Genomic DNA, 16,642 nt, shown 5'->3' with positions numbered 1-16,642 from the left:
GTAGCGTTCCATACTTGAGCAACAAGGATTATTCAGTTAACTGTTGGATGGTTGATTGGTTGATGTAAGTACCAAGACATCCGCGGCGCTTATGCGGGCCCTTCTTTCCATATAAACCAAGTTTCCGGTCTATTTTTTACCTATTAAGTCCTCCTTTCGCCCAACTTCCACACCATGTCATGGAATGTGGAATCTCCCGCCCACTGCCAAGTGCGTGGGGCGTTGGCCGTTGAGGGACATGACGCTGAAAACCAAGAACCTTGGAGCTGATGAATTTGACCTACAGCAACTAAAAGAGCTCTGTATTGACGTTGATCCCATCACACTAGACGAGACATCACCGCATAAACCGTTTTACTTCGCTCTCTACCCAGGCAACCTGATTCCAGAACCCACTGACGATGCCCTCGAGGGCCCTTACAATGGTCTAAATGATGAAACGGAGTATTCTTTCACCCGTCCAGTTGATCGCACATATGTCATGAACATATACCTTTCGTTCTACATTTTTTACTATGATAGGAATGCCAAAGGGGAGAGGGTCCCTTGTACTTCAAAAGAGTAAGCAACAGCCTATGTAATCCGAGGCTGCTCTTCACTGGTCCAAAATCTAACATACGTTATAGGTTTTGACTGTCTCCCTCATGAGAATAGAAGCGCGAGTGATCGAAGCCTTTTTCCAGGGTCAAAGTCTCGTCTTGCGTCCGACCAAGATGTATGATTTCAGTCATGGAAACCCCAATGCTTTCAAAATATTTGCCCAGTGGTATTTGGGCAAGCCAATTGGGAATACCGCTCAGGCTTCCTGATCGTTGATGAGTTGATGACTAGATGAGCGACGGCAGTAGGCAGTAGGCAGAATGTTAGAACCCTAAAACTATGTGTTAGCTGCCTGTGCCTATTCTACCAACCAAGGTTTCCCAAAAAGACATACGCCAAACAAGGCAGTTAAGCAAACAAGTACGGAACAGACACCAACTCTTCAACTACTGTGTAGACAAGACACGAACGCGGACTTCGACAAACCAACTACCAACATGGACATCCCAACTACCATCCTGAACACTACCATGCGCGCCGTCGCTAGACAAGCGACAATAGAAGAGCTTTATCTCAAAGATGGAGGAATGGCAGAAGGGGTCGAGAAGGTCCGCTCTGTCTTTAGGGACCTGCAGAAATCACTGCAGGCCAATGTAGAGGCGGATCTGGCGATTAAAAATAGTTATTATCGTGGTGCACCTACTAAGGGGTTGAATATGAAGTGCGTTTGATTCTGGTTGGATATCAAACCTGAATAAGTACATTTCATTACATGAGACAATATATAAACCAGCTAATTCAAGAACTTGACAATTCGCTAGATGGAAAGTTATGTCCCTCGATCTTGAAGATTCTCGCTTGGTCACCATCTAGATGTTTAGAAGCGCCGTGGGTATTGGAGGCGTAGTAATATGGCGTGTCGAACAAAAGCGTCGAATAGATGAAGAATGTATAGGTCCTATCGGTCCAGTCTTTTTACCATGAGGTGACTAACCTCTGATCCATTGTTGATTCTCAAAAAACAACTGTATGTAACTGTCTGTCTGTGTGGACAACCCAATTTGCCTTGTTCTCAGTAATTCTCTGGTTGTGAACAATCGCCGTTGGCCAGAGTGGTTAGCCATTTGTATTGAATAGAGATACTCCAGTGCTAACTCACCCATATAGATTAGCAACTCACCAATGTCATCGCTGTGTCTTCGGCCTTAGTCTCGATTATGCCTGCGAGTTGAAAGGCTCGTCGAATAAGCTGTAGTCAGCGACACCTATTAGATTTTTGTCTCTGCCTTGCTATCGGATGTTGAGATCCTATACCAGCGCTGGCTCCTCTGGTCTGTCTTTCCACACGCAATTTTTCTTGGCGAAGCTTACTTCGGTAGGATTGTCTTCCAGAAGCTCAATGTAGCCTCTGAGAGTTCTAGAGCCCTGGTTGAAACCATGGGGCCACACTCTGTCCTACTGACACATTTTCCGTCATTTTTGTGCAAGGAATGTCTGGCTGGGACGTGGCAGCACGAACATTGCCTTTATCAGACTGAACTGAGTCTCTTGGTCGAGACGAAGTGATTCCGTACCACTTTCTATCTCAATTATAGCACTAAAGCGTCATGCTCCTCCTCATTATGCAATCATCCACTGCACAATCACATTTGTAGTTCTTCCACTACTAAACATTTCGTTTTGGTTGCAGAGTGTGGTGCGTCGTATTCGACGAGCACTCACCAACATCAACATATGGGGAGTTAAGATCGATGAGAAAAACCCCGTGGATCGTCTTCGTGTTTCCGTCAAGCCGTTTGAGATTTTCGACAAATTGAGAAGGGTTAGCATACTCAGTAGCCCTCCATCCACGGCGGATCACAATCACCAAAGGCGATGTACGGAGACAATTGGGGTCCCTGTATGAGAAGACCAGTCCGGTTAGGGTTAGCACCATCCAAACCAATATCATAGTATTAGACTCGTTGGTAATCCGTATATCTCGCTCTCCGGTTTTATCCTGTCCGTGGAGGATTTGAAGCAGGTGTTGAACTGAGCATTGTGCTCGGGTGTTGTATAGCAGCCTGAATAGATTGAATTTCGTGAGGTATGATACGATAAGCTCTATAGAGGAGCTCTTTAAGTGTTATACATTATGTGCAGTCTTCAAACGCTTTCCTTGGAAGAATAGGGGCGGTAGAGCGTCCTTCATGGGAGGACGATGGGATTAGGGAAGGGTGAATAGATCGGACACGCGAGGAGTGGATAGATGATGAAAGAGTGGAAGAGAGAACAATAAGTGAATGAGTGGAATGGAATTCATGGACTAATTTTATTCAGGAGGATTGGATAAACAGTGGTATTCTGTACTCAAACAATAACGTTTCTTGCGAAATCTGGTCTATTCAGGAATATGCATACTAAGATAATCTCAAAATACACGAGGGAAGTTGGTACTCAATTTCAACGGACCATTCATACTAGGTGATATACAATATCCCTAGAGAACAAGTCGTCAAAGCTTCAAATGCTGTACAAATAAATTACACGTCAAAGCTCGCTTCAAACCGAATCAACCGGTGTCAGACAGAAGGGGACAAAGGAAAGAACAACATATAGAAAAATTGCAGCGACAACAAACGATAAAGCATACAAACCGGGTATGTGTATAAACCGATGAGTGATGAGGGCTATAATGGGAATCTTTTCTGAACTTCAAAATAAAAAAATAAAAAAAAAACCCATGAGCACGACTTGGAATGCGATGTGTGGGCAAAACGAGAATTTTCCTTAAGTGAAACCACGTAAAAGTCATCATGGTCGAAACAAAATCGAAAGCAGTGGAAAACCGGATAATCGCATTTAATCGTCATCCATAGGCTTATCCTCCAGGGTTATGCGATTGGGTTCACTCTCTGCAATGCTGTTTCGGTTGCTGTTCGTACCCACAGACGTAGGGAAGCTGGACACGCTACCGAGACCAGGCTTGCGGGTAAACTTCAAACTAGAACGAGAGATTGACGTGCGCTTATCAGCGTCGCTGGTAGTGGAAGCGTGCACTGGTGCTGGTGTAGGTGTGGGAGTGGGCGAGTCGTCTGTCGCAGCCGCTGGCGGCGGTGGAGGGCTAGACGTGCCCGAGGTGCTAACGCTCGCAGCAGCAGAGACCGGGGAGTCGTCTGGAGTGCCATTGGTTGCAGATTCAGCAGCATGGATATTCACGTTCGTCATTTGCTCGGTTCCAGTAGGAGAGTTGTTGTTGCTGGGGACGTCCAGGCTGCCTCTGGTCATGGTTCTCTTATCCGTCGGGCTAGTCACGTTGATCGGGAACCGTCTGGTTTCCGACGCACCGCTGGAGCGGTCCCGGCGGTGCTTGCGGGGAGGAGCCGGGCTGTGACCACGGCTGCGGTCCACAATGGCACGGTTGCGGGCTTCCATGGCCGCGCGGCGGTTGCTCTCATCGGTACTGATGGCACGAGGACGGCTGTTCGTCCTTCCAAGTCCGTTTGCGCTGGACTGCCGCTTCAGTTCACCAAAAATCACATCTTTGTGAGCAAAGAGGTCTCGGATCAGACGGTAGCTGTGACGCTCGTCCATGGTAAGACTGCTCTCCCAGCGCGGCCGGAGAACGCACTGCGACAATGACTGGGTGAGCGTCGAAACGAACGTCTCGTCAGCAGAGGTCAAATCAATCAAGCGCGTGATATGGGTCATTATGGCGTCAAGCGTAGCAATGTTGTTGAGACGGAGTTGTCCGAGTGTGCTCTGCAAGACCTTAATCCGTCCTTCTTCCGTTGTCTCATGAGCAGTAGTCGAATAGACCGTCTTGACGATTTCGTAAACTTGGGAAGAAACTAGGGAATCGGGCAACTCAAGGAGGTAAAGTTTCAGGACGCTGACAACAACGGGGATCTCAGACTGTTCCAGCACTTCCTGATAGTCCACCTTGCTGTTGTTCAGTGCATTGCGAAGACGGTGTGTTGCCTCCAAGGGAACGTCATGGAGCCAGACGGCACGACGTGCCTCGTCTCCTTCAAGTTCGGGGTAACCTGTAATTCAATTAGCACGGGAAGACATTACGCGCGGATAGTCAATCACTTACGGTCGTCCAAATAGGTCAAGATCGAGGTTAGGAGGATAGGAACCCGCTTGCGGTCAGCCCTTGACCTGGCTTCAAGGTCGACACCAAAGTTTTGGTCTTCAACCGAGCCATAGTAGTTCTCATAGGCCTGGACCCGAGGGACAAAGCCACCAGTCCGGTAGTTCTCAAGGAGATACCGGAGGTCTCCTAGAGGCTGAATGGTTTCCTGGTACAGCATCATGTGGTCGACGGTGCTTTGCAGGTTCGGGATGACGTTGCTGATCGCACCAGAGAAATCCAGAACAACAGACTTGATCGCCTTGAGACGGTCGAGCTCGCATTGTTCCATGAAGCGAAGGTTCGCGACAATCTCTTCCTCAAGTTTGCATCTGATCTGGTCAAGCTTGCGCACTGCAGCCTTGTACCGTTCATCCGCTTCACGGGCTTCCCTGTGCAGCTTCTCTGCCGGCGACTCATTCGGATACGGGTTGTTGAGAGGGTTCCAGCCAGCAATCATCTCCGAGACGGACGCAATCGGGGAGTCGTTACCACCGTCTTCGCTTGAGGCAGCCGACGTGACGCGCATCAGAGGCTTCTTCTTCTCGGGCATACCGGTTACTTGGAAGACCTTTGCGCGCCACTGGTAATTCATCTTCGAGCTGTTGGCGAAAGTGTTTCCCATGTTACCCACAAGCCGGAGGAAGCCGTTTTCGACAAGGTCTTGACCAATCGCTTCCGCATAAGTGAGACTAGTCGCATTCATGTACTTTTGGGTGTACTCGACGATGTCCGCACCAGTCGACGTGTTCTGGTAGGTACCCATGATAGGCACCTTGACGTCTCCCACCTTAATATTCTCCAGCATATGCACCAGAAGTCTCTTCAACTCCTCTGGCGGGTAGATGCGATCCCCAATCTCAACAGGTTCTTCTTCCTCTGGTTGTTTTTCCGGAAGGACAAGTCGAGGAGTGTTCTTGGACTGGGGACTGTTTTGGGGGGCTTGGAAGGCAAGCTTGTTCTCTTCCTCCAAGTCTTCAACCACACGACACTTGTTGAAGTAGTGACTCCGCAGCTTCTTGACAACCTCCACCTGTTTGGTATGTTCCTTGATACGCGTCTGGAGATCGTCGTGCGAGAGCTGAATTCTGGCTTCATGCTGACCGCACCAGCGTCTGAAGGGCGAGACAACGAGTTCACGAATATTCGATGCGATCTTCTGATGGTTCTTTGCCGCTTCAACCATCTCGGTGCGGACTCCTTCGTATGCCTGGAAAGCGGAACACCGGTATCAGCACAGGCCCATTGACCAATGAACAATTATCAAAAGATATATACCTTCCTCACACTAGCCCCGTCATCCTTGCCAAACCCGTTTGGCATCCGGTCCACGCTCGGCGCAATGTCCCCCAACTTAAGTCCATACTGCTCTTCCGCATCCGCACGCAGAGACGCAACAGTAAAAATCTGCCTATTTTCCACAACACCCTGCTGTAGCTTTCCATATAGTACCCCCAAACCCGAAGCGTAGTCGGGGGTCCAGAACGAATCCGCGAAACCCGGCATTATGAACAGTTCGGACGAAACCTAAAATCCCTCCAACTGTTTCCGTAGAACACGTAGCAAAAGCGAATCGAACGGTGTAACCCAAGTCGCGGGGATGATAAATCTCAAAGAATGCGGAGACGCAATAGTAACCAAGGGCTTTTGATTGTGTACTCTGTACACGTAACCAATGAACTCCGAAAGGGCAAACTAGTTGCCAAGCAAAGGAAAACCAGCCTTTTGTTCACGATATCGGTTCGAATTATCAGAATTATCACCCTGAGGTATCGGCTCGGAGAGGGAGAGGGACTTCGATGCGAGGGCGGCTAGAAAAAGAGCGAGAACCGTGGAATGAAGCAAGCCAAGCGCCGGAGCAGCAGCGGCAACAGCAAGAAGGCGAAAAGGAAGGCGACAAGAGAACTAGAACAACCCGGAAACAAAACAAGAAGCAAAGAAGAGAAAGGACAACGAAAAGGAGAGCAAGCAAGCAATGCGTCCGAGTACAAAAGGAGAACAGGTCACAGATGGACTGTCAGGGCGAGAGTGGTTCTGCCTGCAGCAGGATTCTTTCTTGTTGGCCGATGACTCTCGAAAGAGAAGATCAAATACTGATACACCGCCCGTATTCGTATCGCTCGGTATCCGTATCGTAAATCATTTACCGACCTGAAACTAGTCACTCACGTGATTCCTATTTATGGCAGCGTCTATTTTCTTGTGTGGCTGCGAATGACCCACTAAGGTAAAACAAGTGGTATGTTATCCGTAATAGGAGCGTAACGGCTGTACCGGCGTGACGGGTCCAGAGTGCAAACACGCCAAGACTGGAGAAGTCTAGAAGTGGGTTATGTAAGAAACGTCGAGTTTTAGTCTCTATGTTAAAAGAATTAGGGTAAACTAAGATACATATTATTATAGACAGCTTAACAGAAGAATTTATACGCCTTTTTCCACCAAGGCCATGCCGCCTGTTCGGCCCGTTCCTCATCGATTAGGTGTTGGATGTCGAGATCCCGACGACCCGTTTGCAAATCCATATCCTTGGCGCGCATAAACGGAGACCGAGTGTAGATCTTATATGGGATGTAAAAGGCTATGACAACCGGAGCGGCCAGATAGCTTTGGAAGAAACTCTCAACTCTCCCGGAGGCAGTCATCTTTCCGTAGTCGACGGGGGCAAATCCAACCCAGAATTGCGCAACGAGCACGAGACAGTTGAAGATAAATCCGACCCAGGATCCAACCACGCCTGGCTGAGAGCGAAATGGCAGCTCATCCAGGCTATGTCCTTGGGCCTTCCACCCACGACGGAATCGGATATGAGCCAGGCAAATCGACCCCCAGGTGAAGATGGATGACAGCCCAGAAATGGCCAGCATCCAGTTGAAGGCATCTTCTTGCTTATCAGATGCTGCCAGGAATGCAAGAAGACCTAGGACTGATGCAATGCCTTGTGCAACAAGAGGACGGCCTTTGCGGTCGATATAGGCCAGGATTTTAGGTGCTTGACCCTGTTCAGCCAAAGCAGCTAGGGTTCGCGACGACCCATAAACAGATGAGTTACCCACAGACAAGACGGCAATCATGATCACAACATTCATGACAGAATCAAGACCAGAAATGCCAGCGTTCTTAATGGCAATTACAAAAGGAGATGCCCTAGCATCTGCTGAGGAACTCCCTGATGTCAACTGATCATCGTTATACGGGACTAAGAGCCCGACTAGGGTGAGGGAGACGAGATAGAAAAGCAAGATACGCCAAAACACCTGCTTAATCGCCGTTGGGAGACTCTTCCGGGGATTCGCAGCTTCAGCTGCAGCAAGACCAACCAGCTCCGTACCGGCGAATGCGAAGGCTGCATTGACGAATACACTGCAAAGACCCTTGAAGCCATTGTGAAATGCGCCTGGATCATGCCAATATCTCCCGCCGATATAGCCGCCTCTCGGACCTCCGCCGCAGTTTAGGATAATACCGAGGATGCTAATTCGCTTGTGAGTACAGTTCATGAACACAAAGCAATGAAAGAAGGACATGCTTACATAAAGCCAAGCACAGCAATAACCTTGATCATTGAGAAGACAAACTCCGCCTCACCGTATCCCTTGACGCCAAACATGTTGATGACCACTATCATCACCCAGAATATTGCAACCCAGGCAGCGTTCGAAATGTTCGAATCCCAATAGTCAATGGTGATTGAAGCGGCAACGATTTCTAGGGGGAGAACAATGAGCCACTAGAGAATTAGGGTTAGTTTCTGTACAATCTGATGCCTTTTGCATTGCTGGTAGGAAAGCCACGAGAAGCTGAAATCAGATAGGAATCATGCTTGCCACCATACCTGCATAGCATAATTCCACCCCATAGCGAAACCCCATGAGCCGTCAATAAATCGAGTAGAATAGCTTGCGAACGATCCTGCAACAGGAAAGAGGACAGCCATCTCACCCAGGGCGTGAACGGTGCAGTATAACATGACGCCGATTAACCCGTAGGCGATAAGGACGGAAGCCGGGCCGCCGGTAGATAAGACGTTTCCCGAGCCGACAAAAAGACCGGTACCTAGAAAGCAAGTTAGTCAATGCATCAATCTCTTCATTATTGCCCTCATAGACAGACCAATGCTCCCCCCCAAAGCTATCATCTGCATGTGGCGACCCTTGAGACGACGCTCTAGAGGTGAGTTTGCCGTGTTTTGGGCAGCAATTTCAGGGTCTACATTGCTTCCATCTGTTGGGGGTTGTTGGTTGATTTGCGCATTAGGGTTTCGCTTGAAGCTGTCCAAAAACCGCTGGCCGAGATTTCCTCGAATAGGTTCTGACTCGCCGTAGCCTGGAGGCGGATCGCCGGACCCTGTTCTGATTGTTTTTGGCTCTATCGCGTCTTTCTCCATGGTGCGATGTGATGTTGTGGGGTGGATGGTTTAGGATTTGAGCATGGACAACGCGGCTGGGGGTTTGACAATGCTTTTTGTTTGCAATAAATCCAATATCTTAAAACAAGTGCTGGAGAAAGAAGTAAATAAGTAATAGTAGTGATAATGAATAAATTAACGAAAAAAGAGATGAAGGTGCATGACGGGGAAATCCCGGTATAAGTATGGCCGACCAGTCGCGGGAGATAACGCACTATTATCATCAGTAATTGTACCGTATCGTGTTTCGCCTCTTCCCACCGGGAGATTAGCAATAACAATACCGCTTTAGATTAGATTTCGTTTGAACCAAGCACAGTCCTCGTGAGAAACTAAGGAATTGTCTCACAGACAACCTCGCCTCTGCCCGGGCATTGACCGCATTGAGAGCACTAAGAGCCGTACCAAGCCGTTGGATCTATGGGAGCAAAATATAGAAGCAACAATAATTGGTGAGAACACAGCAATCTGTATGAGATTATCTTCGCACAGCTGCCTCGGTACACCTGTAGCCCAATCATCTCTCTAATATAACCGGACCGGCTATGCGACCAGCCATATCAAAGCTAGTTCATGGTTTATTCCAAAGGCTACCTGCAACTATGCAAGTGTCACGCGCTTGGTTCTGTGCCGTATGATCTAAGTATATCATTATCGCTCGTGTAAACCCTCTCAAAACGCTGCTTATCGGTGCTTCAGCTTTTCGCCAATAACCAGTATCATGACTAATGACTCCGATTGGTTTTAACTGCTATCAAACAACATGATATACGAGAATAAACCAGGGGTATGTAGCTGTATGCCTCCCGGTGGCACTGTTGGTTATCAGTTGTAGTGGCGGACTAGTCCTAGTCGGGTATCTATCCCCGCTTGACACCTCTGCGTATAAAGGTTTAGCCAATCATATTGCGTAGACGCAGACTACGTTCCCGTGCTCAAGATAAGAGCGTTCTTAGCGGTTTCATTGGAAGAAATATAAAGTACTTTGTATGGAGGGGTTCTAGCGAACGGGGGAGACTTAGCCACGAGTCTGGCAGGTAGGGCTCGTGCGCGCCACATGGTCTGTTCTCAGATGCTCAGAGCTGTGCTACTTTGTATGCACCCCGGCGTACTTCGGTCAGAGTAACACAGAATATGGTATTCTTCGACCGTTCCGGAGATGCAGAAAGAAAGGACGCATTGAAGGCCAGTAGTGGGTTGAGAGGTAAACGGCATAAGCAAGTGGCTGTCATGGACCCAACGAGGCTCGCTCCTTTAACACTAACAGCTGCCTGCTAGCCGAGATTCAAGATGTGCACGTGTGTCTGTCTCTTATATTTACCCCAACAGGTCGCCTTTGCAGCTCTACCCCTTCTCTGGGGAAGGAGGGACGCAATTACTCCAGTAGTATGCATGCTTTTGAAAGGCTCCTCACTAGCAAATGAGTCGATATGGGAATCTGCCTCGGGCAATTCCTATGTGGAGAGACCACTTAAGCTTACCCGGGGTACTTTGACGAATCGTAACAAAATGCAATTGATCTGCCATTATAGCTTCTCTATATGAAGTCGTTCAATCATCACCAGCAACGTTCTTTTGATCATAGTGAACAATTAAATTGAAACATGTCTTTAGGCGCCTGGCCCTTCTCCTCCGGGGATCAACTGAACATATAAGTTAGCTTCCTGGGCGTATAAAAACAGCCATAGTCAAGCCTACCATGCAGATATTGTTCCCGTTCAGCAAGATCTTGGGAAGCTGGGATTTGCCACCGGCGTAATCACTATCCCATGTTAATTAACGTACATGACACTGGCTCAGAAAGACACTCACAATTCAGTCACATCTTCCAGGACCATGTCTAGCCGCACATCAGTAAACGGTCATTTTTTCATAAGACATGAAAGAAGCTACTTACTGACGTAGTCATCGAATCCGAGCAATGTCCCAGAGAACTCTGTGCGGTCATTAGCTTACAGCGTTCGACTTTCGCGACCATTCCGCTGAAAGGGCGAGAATACACACCCTTGTCACCCTTCATGACCACCCAAATTCTCGAGCCGACGCACTTATCAATCAACTCTGTTCACGAGGTTAGCGGCAATACTCGCGGATATCAGATATTTGCACGAACCCAAAGGAAGCAGTTGCGACGCCATCTTCTCTGAAATGTGCGAAACTTTTCAATGATCTGCAATTATATATCCTGATAATAGGCGTCGACTGATATGCTTGGACAAAACGCAATATAAAGCTGTTGCGGTCCCTCAATGTCCCATCGGACATCTTGGCGTATGTCCGGTTGATCTCTTTATCCGACACCGATGTTTAGTCCAAATCTGGTTTAGCGCTATTTAGCGCTCGATCACTCCACATGAATTGTACGCTTACTCCGAGTACATCTTTTCAGGTACTGTTCCTGCCAGGGGTAGGGATACTTCTATATTATATTTGTAATTGAAAAAGCCGGTTACTCCTGCTTTCTTCTATTTTCCTATGCCTGCTCGAATAGCCGATCTTTATACAGCCCCGGAAATCAGCAACACTTTCGTGGCTTTGTCCATTGACGAGAAACACATGGCTGAGTCTGGATCGAGGAACTATTGATATCTCCTACCTACTTGCGATTAGCTGGGATTTTCAGGGCAGCAAGGTCCAGATATCATGCGCTTTTATCGATCGGTGGACGTTATGAAGTCATGGAATGGGAGGATCTTATTCAATGCTTCAGGGATTCAGAATGCGAATTTGCTTGCGTCGAGGAGACCATACGACAGCTGGACCATTGGACCCATATGTCGAAATTCTGCTGTGTTGAACAAGGAGCCTGTTGGAGGTCGCCAGAGTCATGTCACAGCACATGGCTTGCGCCGTCCGTCTAGAAATGGAGGAGAAACGTGCGCTTTTCAGCTTATGAGCAGATCATATAGCACGGGGTCTGCTGCATTCTCAGTTGCTGAACACGGAAATGGACCCCCGTCCGAGTCTTTAGAGACTCATAAAATCACGCAAACCACGTCTTCTGTGTATAAGAATCAGACACAACAGACTGTCACGACAGGGACCGTGGCGCGACAGCGAGTCACTGCGAATCCAATTTCACCTAAACCTCCTGCAACAAAATACTGGAGTCATCATTTGCACAAAGCTCCAGACGGAAACCCAATCATAATCCATTACTGCAGAAGTCTCCGAACAATGGAAGACGTGGCTCAGTACTTCCTGGACGACGAAGTAATAGGATTCGACATGGAATGGAAAGCCCAAGCCACATATGCCGACGGCATCAAAGACAACGTTTCCTTGATCCAAATCGCAAGCAAAAAGCGAGTCGCGCTGTTCCACGTTGCCTCCTTCATAGGAACGGAGCCCGAACATTTTGTTGCGCCTTCACTACGCCAGATTATAGAATCGCCCAATATCACAAAAGTCGGCGTTCATATCAAAGCAGATTTTACACGTCTACGCAGATACCTCGGGGTCAACGCCCGAGGCATTTTCGAACTCAGCCATCTGCACAGACTAATCAAATACTCCCAATCGCAGCCGAAACTTGTCAACAAGCGCCTGGTCAATCTCAACGACCAGGTGGAGGAGCATTTTGGGCTGCCTTTGTTGAAAGATACTGAAGTACGATGCAGTGACTGGACCCGTCCTTTGAACTATGATCAAGTTCAGTATGCTGCGAATGATCCGTATGCTTGCATCTGTTTGTTCAAGGCTATGGATGGTAAACGACAAGCGATGATCCCTGTGCCTCCACGACCGGCACATGCGGAATTAGATTTGCCAATTCGCCTTGTGGAGGAAGCGCAAAAGGCGACTGTGGCTGAAGAGGAGAAAGCAGCCGCAGAGCTCGATGGTAGTACGGATTCAAACGTTGGTGGGAAGGCCATATAGGTCCCTGTCGTGCTGGATATAAAGATTGGAAGCTATATATGGGGTTTTGGTGATTTATGGCGTTTTTATGGCATTGTTCTCTTTTTGCATATCACGAAGACTAGATTGGCATGCTCAGATACCAGATACCCTGCATTACATATGGACATACGACTTTTTGAAAACTGAATGATGATTATGAGATTATCTACATCTGAACACGTCTAAATAGGCTACATTCTAAATACACTGCATTATGCCACAAAGATCGGGGTATATATGGTCAAGTGAATATACGAGGCTGACTTTCCAAGACCAATCACGAGAAACAAACATTGTACAGGTCTACCCTCTTAGAGGGAGAACCTTGGAAAGAATCACATCCTGTCGACAAAGAGGACACTCAGGCTTCTCACGCGTCCAGTCCCTCACGCAAGTCCAGCAGAAGACATGTCCGCAGGTCGTGACACTGGGATCCTTGAAGAGTTCCAGGCACAATGTGCACCTGCTCTGCTGACCTGGTGGGATCCAGGGCACGGCATCCGCGTCCTCGCCCAGGTCGTACCGAGGCATAGACGCGGGGAGATTAGGGAGGGGAGATGGATTCTCAATCGATGGGATGACAGAATCGTCTCGTTTCTCAGTAGACTCCAGCATCTCGGACTCCAGTTCCGGGTTTTCTTGCTGTTGCTTCAGGCTAGCGGTGACCTTCCTGACGTGAGAGACACCATGCACGGCGATCTGTAGGACGAGCAGAACACCCAGGACTTCATAGCCAACACGCTGCTCATTCTCCTCAAGCTTCTTTGTGAACACGTAGCGGAGGTTCCAGAACCTCTTGGCGAGGTGGTAATACGAGCCGGTGAAGTAGAACGTCGCGATGCTGAGAGCGTAAACAGGCGAGACCGAGGTTATCGAGTCCAGATGCTCGAGGATGTATTTCTGAACCCTCAACTTCGTGATCAAGGGGCGTTTCTCCTGCTTTCCTTTTTCCTTCCCGGGCAGCACTGGTTGCTGCGCAGCCGCCTGTTGAGCTTTGAATTGTTGCCGGGCAACACTTCGTTCCAGCTTCGCGCGTAACCGCCGTCGAAAAGCGGGAAGAATACGCTGGAGAACCCAGGGAACCACGATGCTGCTCAGAATGTATCCCGCTCTGCGGATAGTCGACGGAAGTTGAAGGGTGTCATCCTCCAGCTGAACGAGGTCGCAGTATTCCTCTCCCAGTGTTCGGTTACCGATCAAGGTCGTTAACGAGAAGTACAGGATCTCTGTCAGGTGTTTGATGGAGTCGGAATGAGCGTGAGCGAATCGGGCTCCACGGAGTGAACGGGCAATGTTCTGGGCTTGATTGATCAAGCTCCCTGTGATGAAGCCATCCTTCTCATGAGAGCGGATGATATCCGGAGATGTTGCGAACGGGTAGAAATGGGCCGAGGGAGAGGTGGGAATCGTGGAAAGGTCTTCGTCTGCCATGTCTGCTCAGCCTGAGAGAAGCTCGCGTATAGAGTTTTATATTATTATCTCTTCAAGGTCATTTCATTGTCTCTGTTCTCCTCACCGTGACCGCATTGCCAGCGGTCTAAGATGCCTCGGCAATGTGTCCCGTGACTGGCGTCACCTGACCGCGCATCACGTGGGGAACCCCGATCCAAAAATGGCACAGAGTCCAGACCCGCTAACCGGAACAGGAAAGGGTCCCAAAGACAACGTGAAACCCCGACTCGTCCCTGAAGCTTCACGACTGCAATGATTGTGATTCCCAGTGCCACCACTCACCCCTAGTCGCTCTTTTGCCATTGTTCTGTTGCTTTTCTTTTCTTTCTTCTCTTATTCTTCTTTGGGGTTTTTTTGCCGGATTTTTCTTCTTCGCGTTTCCGTTTCTTCCTTTTCCTCCTTCCTTCTCCCCCTATCTCGGCGCTGTTCTTCAGCTCCGCATCGTCAATGGAATATGGGCCCTGATCAACATGCTCAATTGGACGATTTCAGTCTCTTCCTTCCTTTTCCCTATCGTGTCGCGGTGATATTGGTGGCTGGTATGTGTGTCTACTCTCGGTAGTGTCCGATTTTCGATATTCAGCCTTATTGATTATCTGTCGTGATGGCCAGGTTTCTGGGGCTGGGGTGTCAATCTCCACTACCTCCGAAAAGCGAACATCGTGGGTTTATCCGACATCCGCGCCTAATAGGTCATGCAATTGAATTGAGATTGACTGATTTTCTGTATAGGATGTCCCTGCGCTGATCCGATACCCTGCCCGTCAATCCCCTCAACAACCCCCTCACTACTCCTCCGCCTACCGTCTCGCGAGACTCTTGACCCTCCCTCTCGTCATCACTCTCTTTATATTCTGGGTGGCCACCCATGGGTCTGCTCACCTCGTTGAGCTGTTGGATTTCATCCCGCAGGCATACATCGTGAGCTTCTTTGTGATCATCGCGCTGCCATTCAACCGCGTCTGCAAGGCCGGGAAACGCCATTTCCTCTTGTCGCTGAGACGAGTTAGTGTTGGAGGACTCGCGGAGGCCCAGGACGGCAAGTTTGGAGATATTCTCCTGGCGGATGCCTTGACCAGTTACGCCAAGGTCATTGCGGATCTATACGTGACCTTTTGCATGTTCTTCGCGCGGGGGATTTCGAGCACGTCGAAGCCGAATCGTACCTGCGGACACGACTACATCGTGCCCATCATCATCGCCATTCCCAGCATTATCCGGTTCCGACAATGTTTGATTGAATACATCCGTGTCCGTCGCGCTGGTGCGACGAGGGAAAACAGGGGTTTCCAGCACTTGGCAAACGCGTTGAAGTACGCTACTGCGTTTCCGGTCATTTATCTTAGTGCCAAGTTGCGGAATTACAGTCCTCTGGTGTTCTATGGATATAGCGAGATGGATCTGGCTCGGCTATTGTATGCTACTTGTGACTCTTTTTTGAAAACCATTGCTAACAGCTAGCAGACTCATTTGCACCATTATCAACTCTGCCTACACATTCTGGTGGGATGTAACCAAAGATTGGGATTTGACCCTCTTAACCGGGTCGCGTGACACATCGGAATACCCGTATGGACTGCGGCGCCACCGTTACTTCTCCTCTGACCGATTATATCGCTCCGCAATTCTCATTGACCTGGTTCTCCGATTCTCGTGGGCTTCCAAATTCGTGCCGGGTTTGCTATGGCTCACAGAGCGGGAATCTGGCCTCTTTGTCCTCATGTTCCTCGAAGTTGCACGGCGATGGATGTGGGTTTTCTTTCGGGTAGAGGCCGAATGGGGTAAGACTTGCGCTGCTCTCTTTGTTTCTTGGTCGCATTTTTGCCCGTTGTTTCAACGTGGTATTAGCGGTCTTTCTTGCGCTTCTGTTTACTAACGGTTTGGCCCCACAGTGCGAAGCCATCGCGGTCCAGCCCCCGACGATATCCTCCTTGGTGAATTCACCGGTAAATTGGACGCAGATTAAATCTCACCAGTGTATGATCGGATCCGCCAATTCAACGACTTTTCCTTTATACTTTTTTTTTTTTTTTACCCTTTGCTGATTCGCGAATGTTATATTCTCTTCTGTTAATATTAGGTCTGGCTTTTCTTCTATTATTTCTTTATATGTCTCTTTATATTCCTCCTTTGAGATGACCGGGAATTCGCGAGATATGTTTGTTTAGGGCAGTGGAGTAGTGCGTGGCTTATGCATATAAAATTGGGCAATAGTTTTCTTTGTTTTTTTT

At 48.7% G+C, this 16,642-nt stretch overlaps 8 protein-coding genes across 8 annotated transcripts; 4 read left to right on the top strand and 4 right to left on the bottom strand.

The window, feature by feature from the left end:
* Positions 1–238: 238 nt before the first annotated feature.
* On the top strand, positions 239–809 carry ASPGLDRAFT_38375 (uncharacterized protein; the record flags this gene model as incomplete). The annotated part of the gene is made up of 2 exons (XM_022544939.1): positions 239–541; positions 627–809. 2 exons carry the CDS (start codon positions 239–241, stop codon positions 807–809), a joined length of 486 nt encoding a protein of 161 aa, XP_022397870.1.
* A 2,353-nt stretch (positions 810–3,162) lies between these two features.
* ASPGLDRAFT_782942 (GTPase-activating protein RGD2) lies at positions 3,163–5,871 on the bottom strand. Its single transcript, XM_022549952.1, has 2 exons — positions 4,619–5,871; positions 3,163–4,565 (listed from the first exon to the last, which is right to left on the bottom strand). Exons 1-2 carry the CDS (start codon positions 5,838–5,840, stop codon positions 3,382–3,384), a joined length of 2,406 nt encoding a protein of 801 aa, XP_022397869.1. The 5' UTR covers positions 5,841–5,871; the 3' UTR covers positions 3,163–3,381.
* A 1,191-nt stretch (positions 5,872–7,062) lies between these two features.
* ASPGLDRAFT_76499 (amino acid permease GAP1) lies at positions 7,063–9,139 on the bottom strand (the record flags this gene model as incomplete). The annotated part of the gene is made up of 4 exons (XM_022549854.1): positions 8,765–9,139; positions 8,487–8,707; positions 8,185–8,381; positions 7,063–8,125 (listed from the first exon to the last, which is right to left on the bottom strand). The coding sequence occupies exons 1-4, from the start codon at positions 9,036–9,038 to the stop codon at positions 7,063–7,065; spliced, it is 1,755 nt and encodes a 584-aa protein (XP_022397868.1). The 5' UTR covers positions 9,039–9,139.
* A 1,128-nt stretch (positions 9,140–10,267) lies between these two features.
* On the top strand, positions 10,268–10,709 carry ASPGLDRAFT_782895 (uncharacterized protein). The gene has a single exon (XM_022549951.1). It carries the CDS (start codon positions 10,350–10,352, stop codon positions 10,602–10,604), a length of 255 nt encoding a protein of 84 aa, XP_022397867.1. The 5' UTR covers positions 10,268–10,349; the 3' UTR covers positions 10,605–10,709.
* On the bottom strand, positions 10,553–11,236 carry ASPGLDRAFT_76498 (RNA-binding protein LSM5). The gene is made up of 6 exons (XM_022549853.1): positions 11,173–11,236; positions 11,064–11,120; positions 10,957–10,995; positions 10,872–10,899; positions 10,758–10,821; positions 10,553–10,702 (listed from the first exon to the last, which is right to left on the bottom strand). The coding sequence occupies exons 1-6, from the start codon at positions 11,195–11,197 to the stop codon at positions 10,670–10,672; spliced, it is 246 nt and encodes an 81-aa protein (XP_022397866.1). The 5' UTR covers positions 11,198–11,236; the 3' UTR covers positions 10,553–10,669.
* A 913-nt stretch (positions 11,237–12,149) lies between these two features.
* On the top strand, positions 12,150–12,875 carry ASPGLDRAFT_90051 (3'-5' exonuclease; the record flags this gene model as incomplete). The annotated part of the gene is made up of 1 exon (XM_022550479.1): positions 12,150–12,875. A coding segment is annotated over one exon (726 nt), but the record flags the coding sequence as incomplete, so codon positions are not given.
* Positions 12,876–13,262: 387 nt separating this feature from the next.
* On the bottom strand, positions 13,263–14,390 carry pex10 (ubiquitin-protein ligase peroxin 10; the record flags this gene model as incomplete). The annotated part of the gene is made up of 1 exon (XM_022541174.1): positions 13,263–14,390. The coding sequence occupies one exon, from the start codon at positions 14,388–14,390 to the stop codon at positions 13,263–13,265; it is 1,128 nt and encodes a 375-aa protein (XP_022397864.1).
* Positions 14,391–14,865: 475 nt separating this feature from the next.
* On the top strand, positions 14,866–16,377 carry ASPGLDRAFT_38368 (EXS domain-containing protein; the record flags this gene model as incomplete). The annotated part of the gene is made up of 5 exons (XM_022544938.1): positions 14,866–14,950; positions 15,024–15,073; positions 15,144–15,826; positions 15,876–16,192; positions 16,304–16,377. The coding sequence occupies 5 exons, from the start codon at positions 14,866–14,868 to the stop codon at positions 16,375–16,377; spliced, it is 1,209 nt and encodes a 402-aa protein (XP_022397863.1).
* Positions 16,378–16,642: the final 265 nt, after the last annotated feature.

This window comes from Aspergillus glaucus, assembly GCF_001890805.1.
Source record: "Aspergillus glaucus CBS 516.65 unplaced genomic scaffold ASPGLscaffold_20, whole genome shotgun sequence".
Taxonomy (NCBI): Eukaryota; Fungi; Ascomycota; class Eurotiomycetes; order Eurotiales; family Aspergillaceae; genus Aspergillus; species Aspergillus glaucus.
This window is presented reverse-complemented; position numbering and strand designations above follow the sequence as displayed.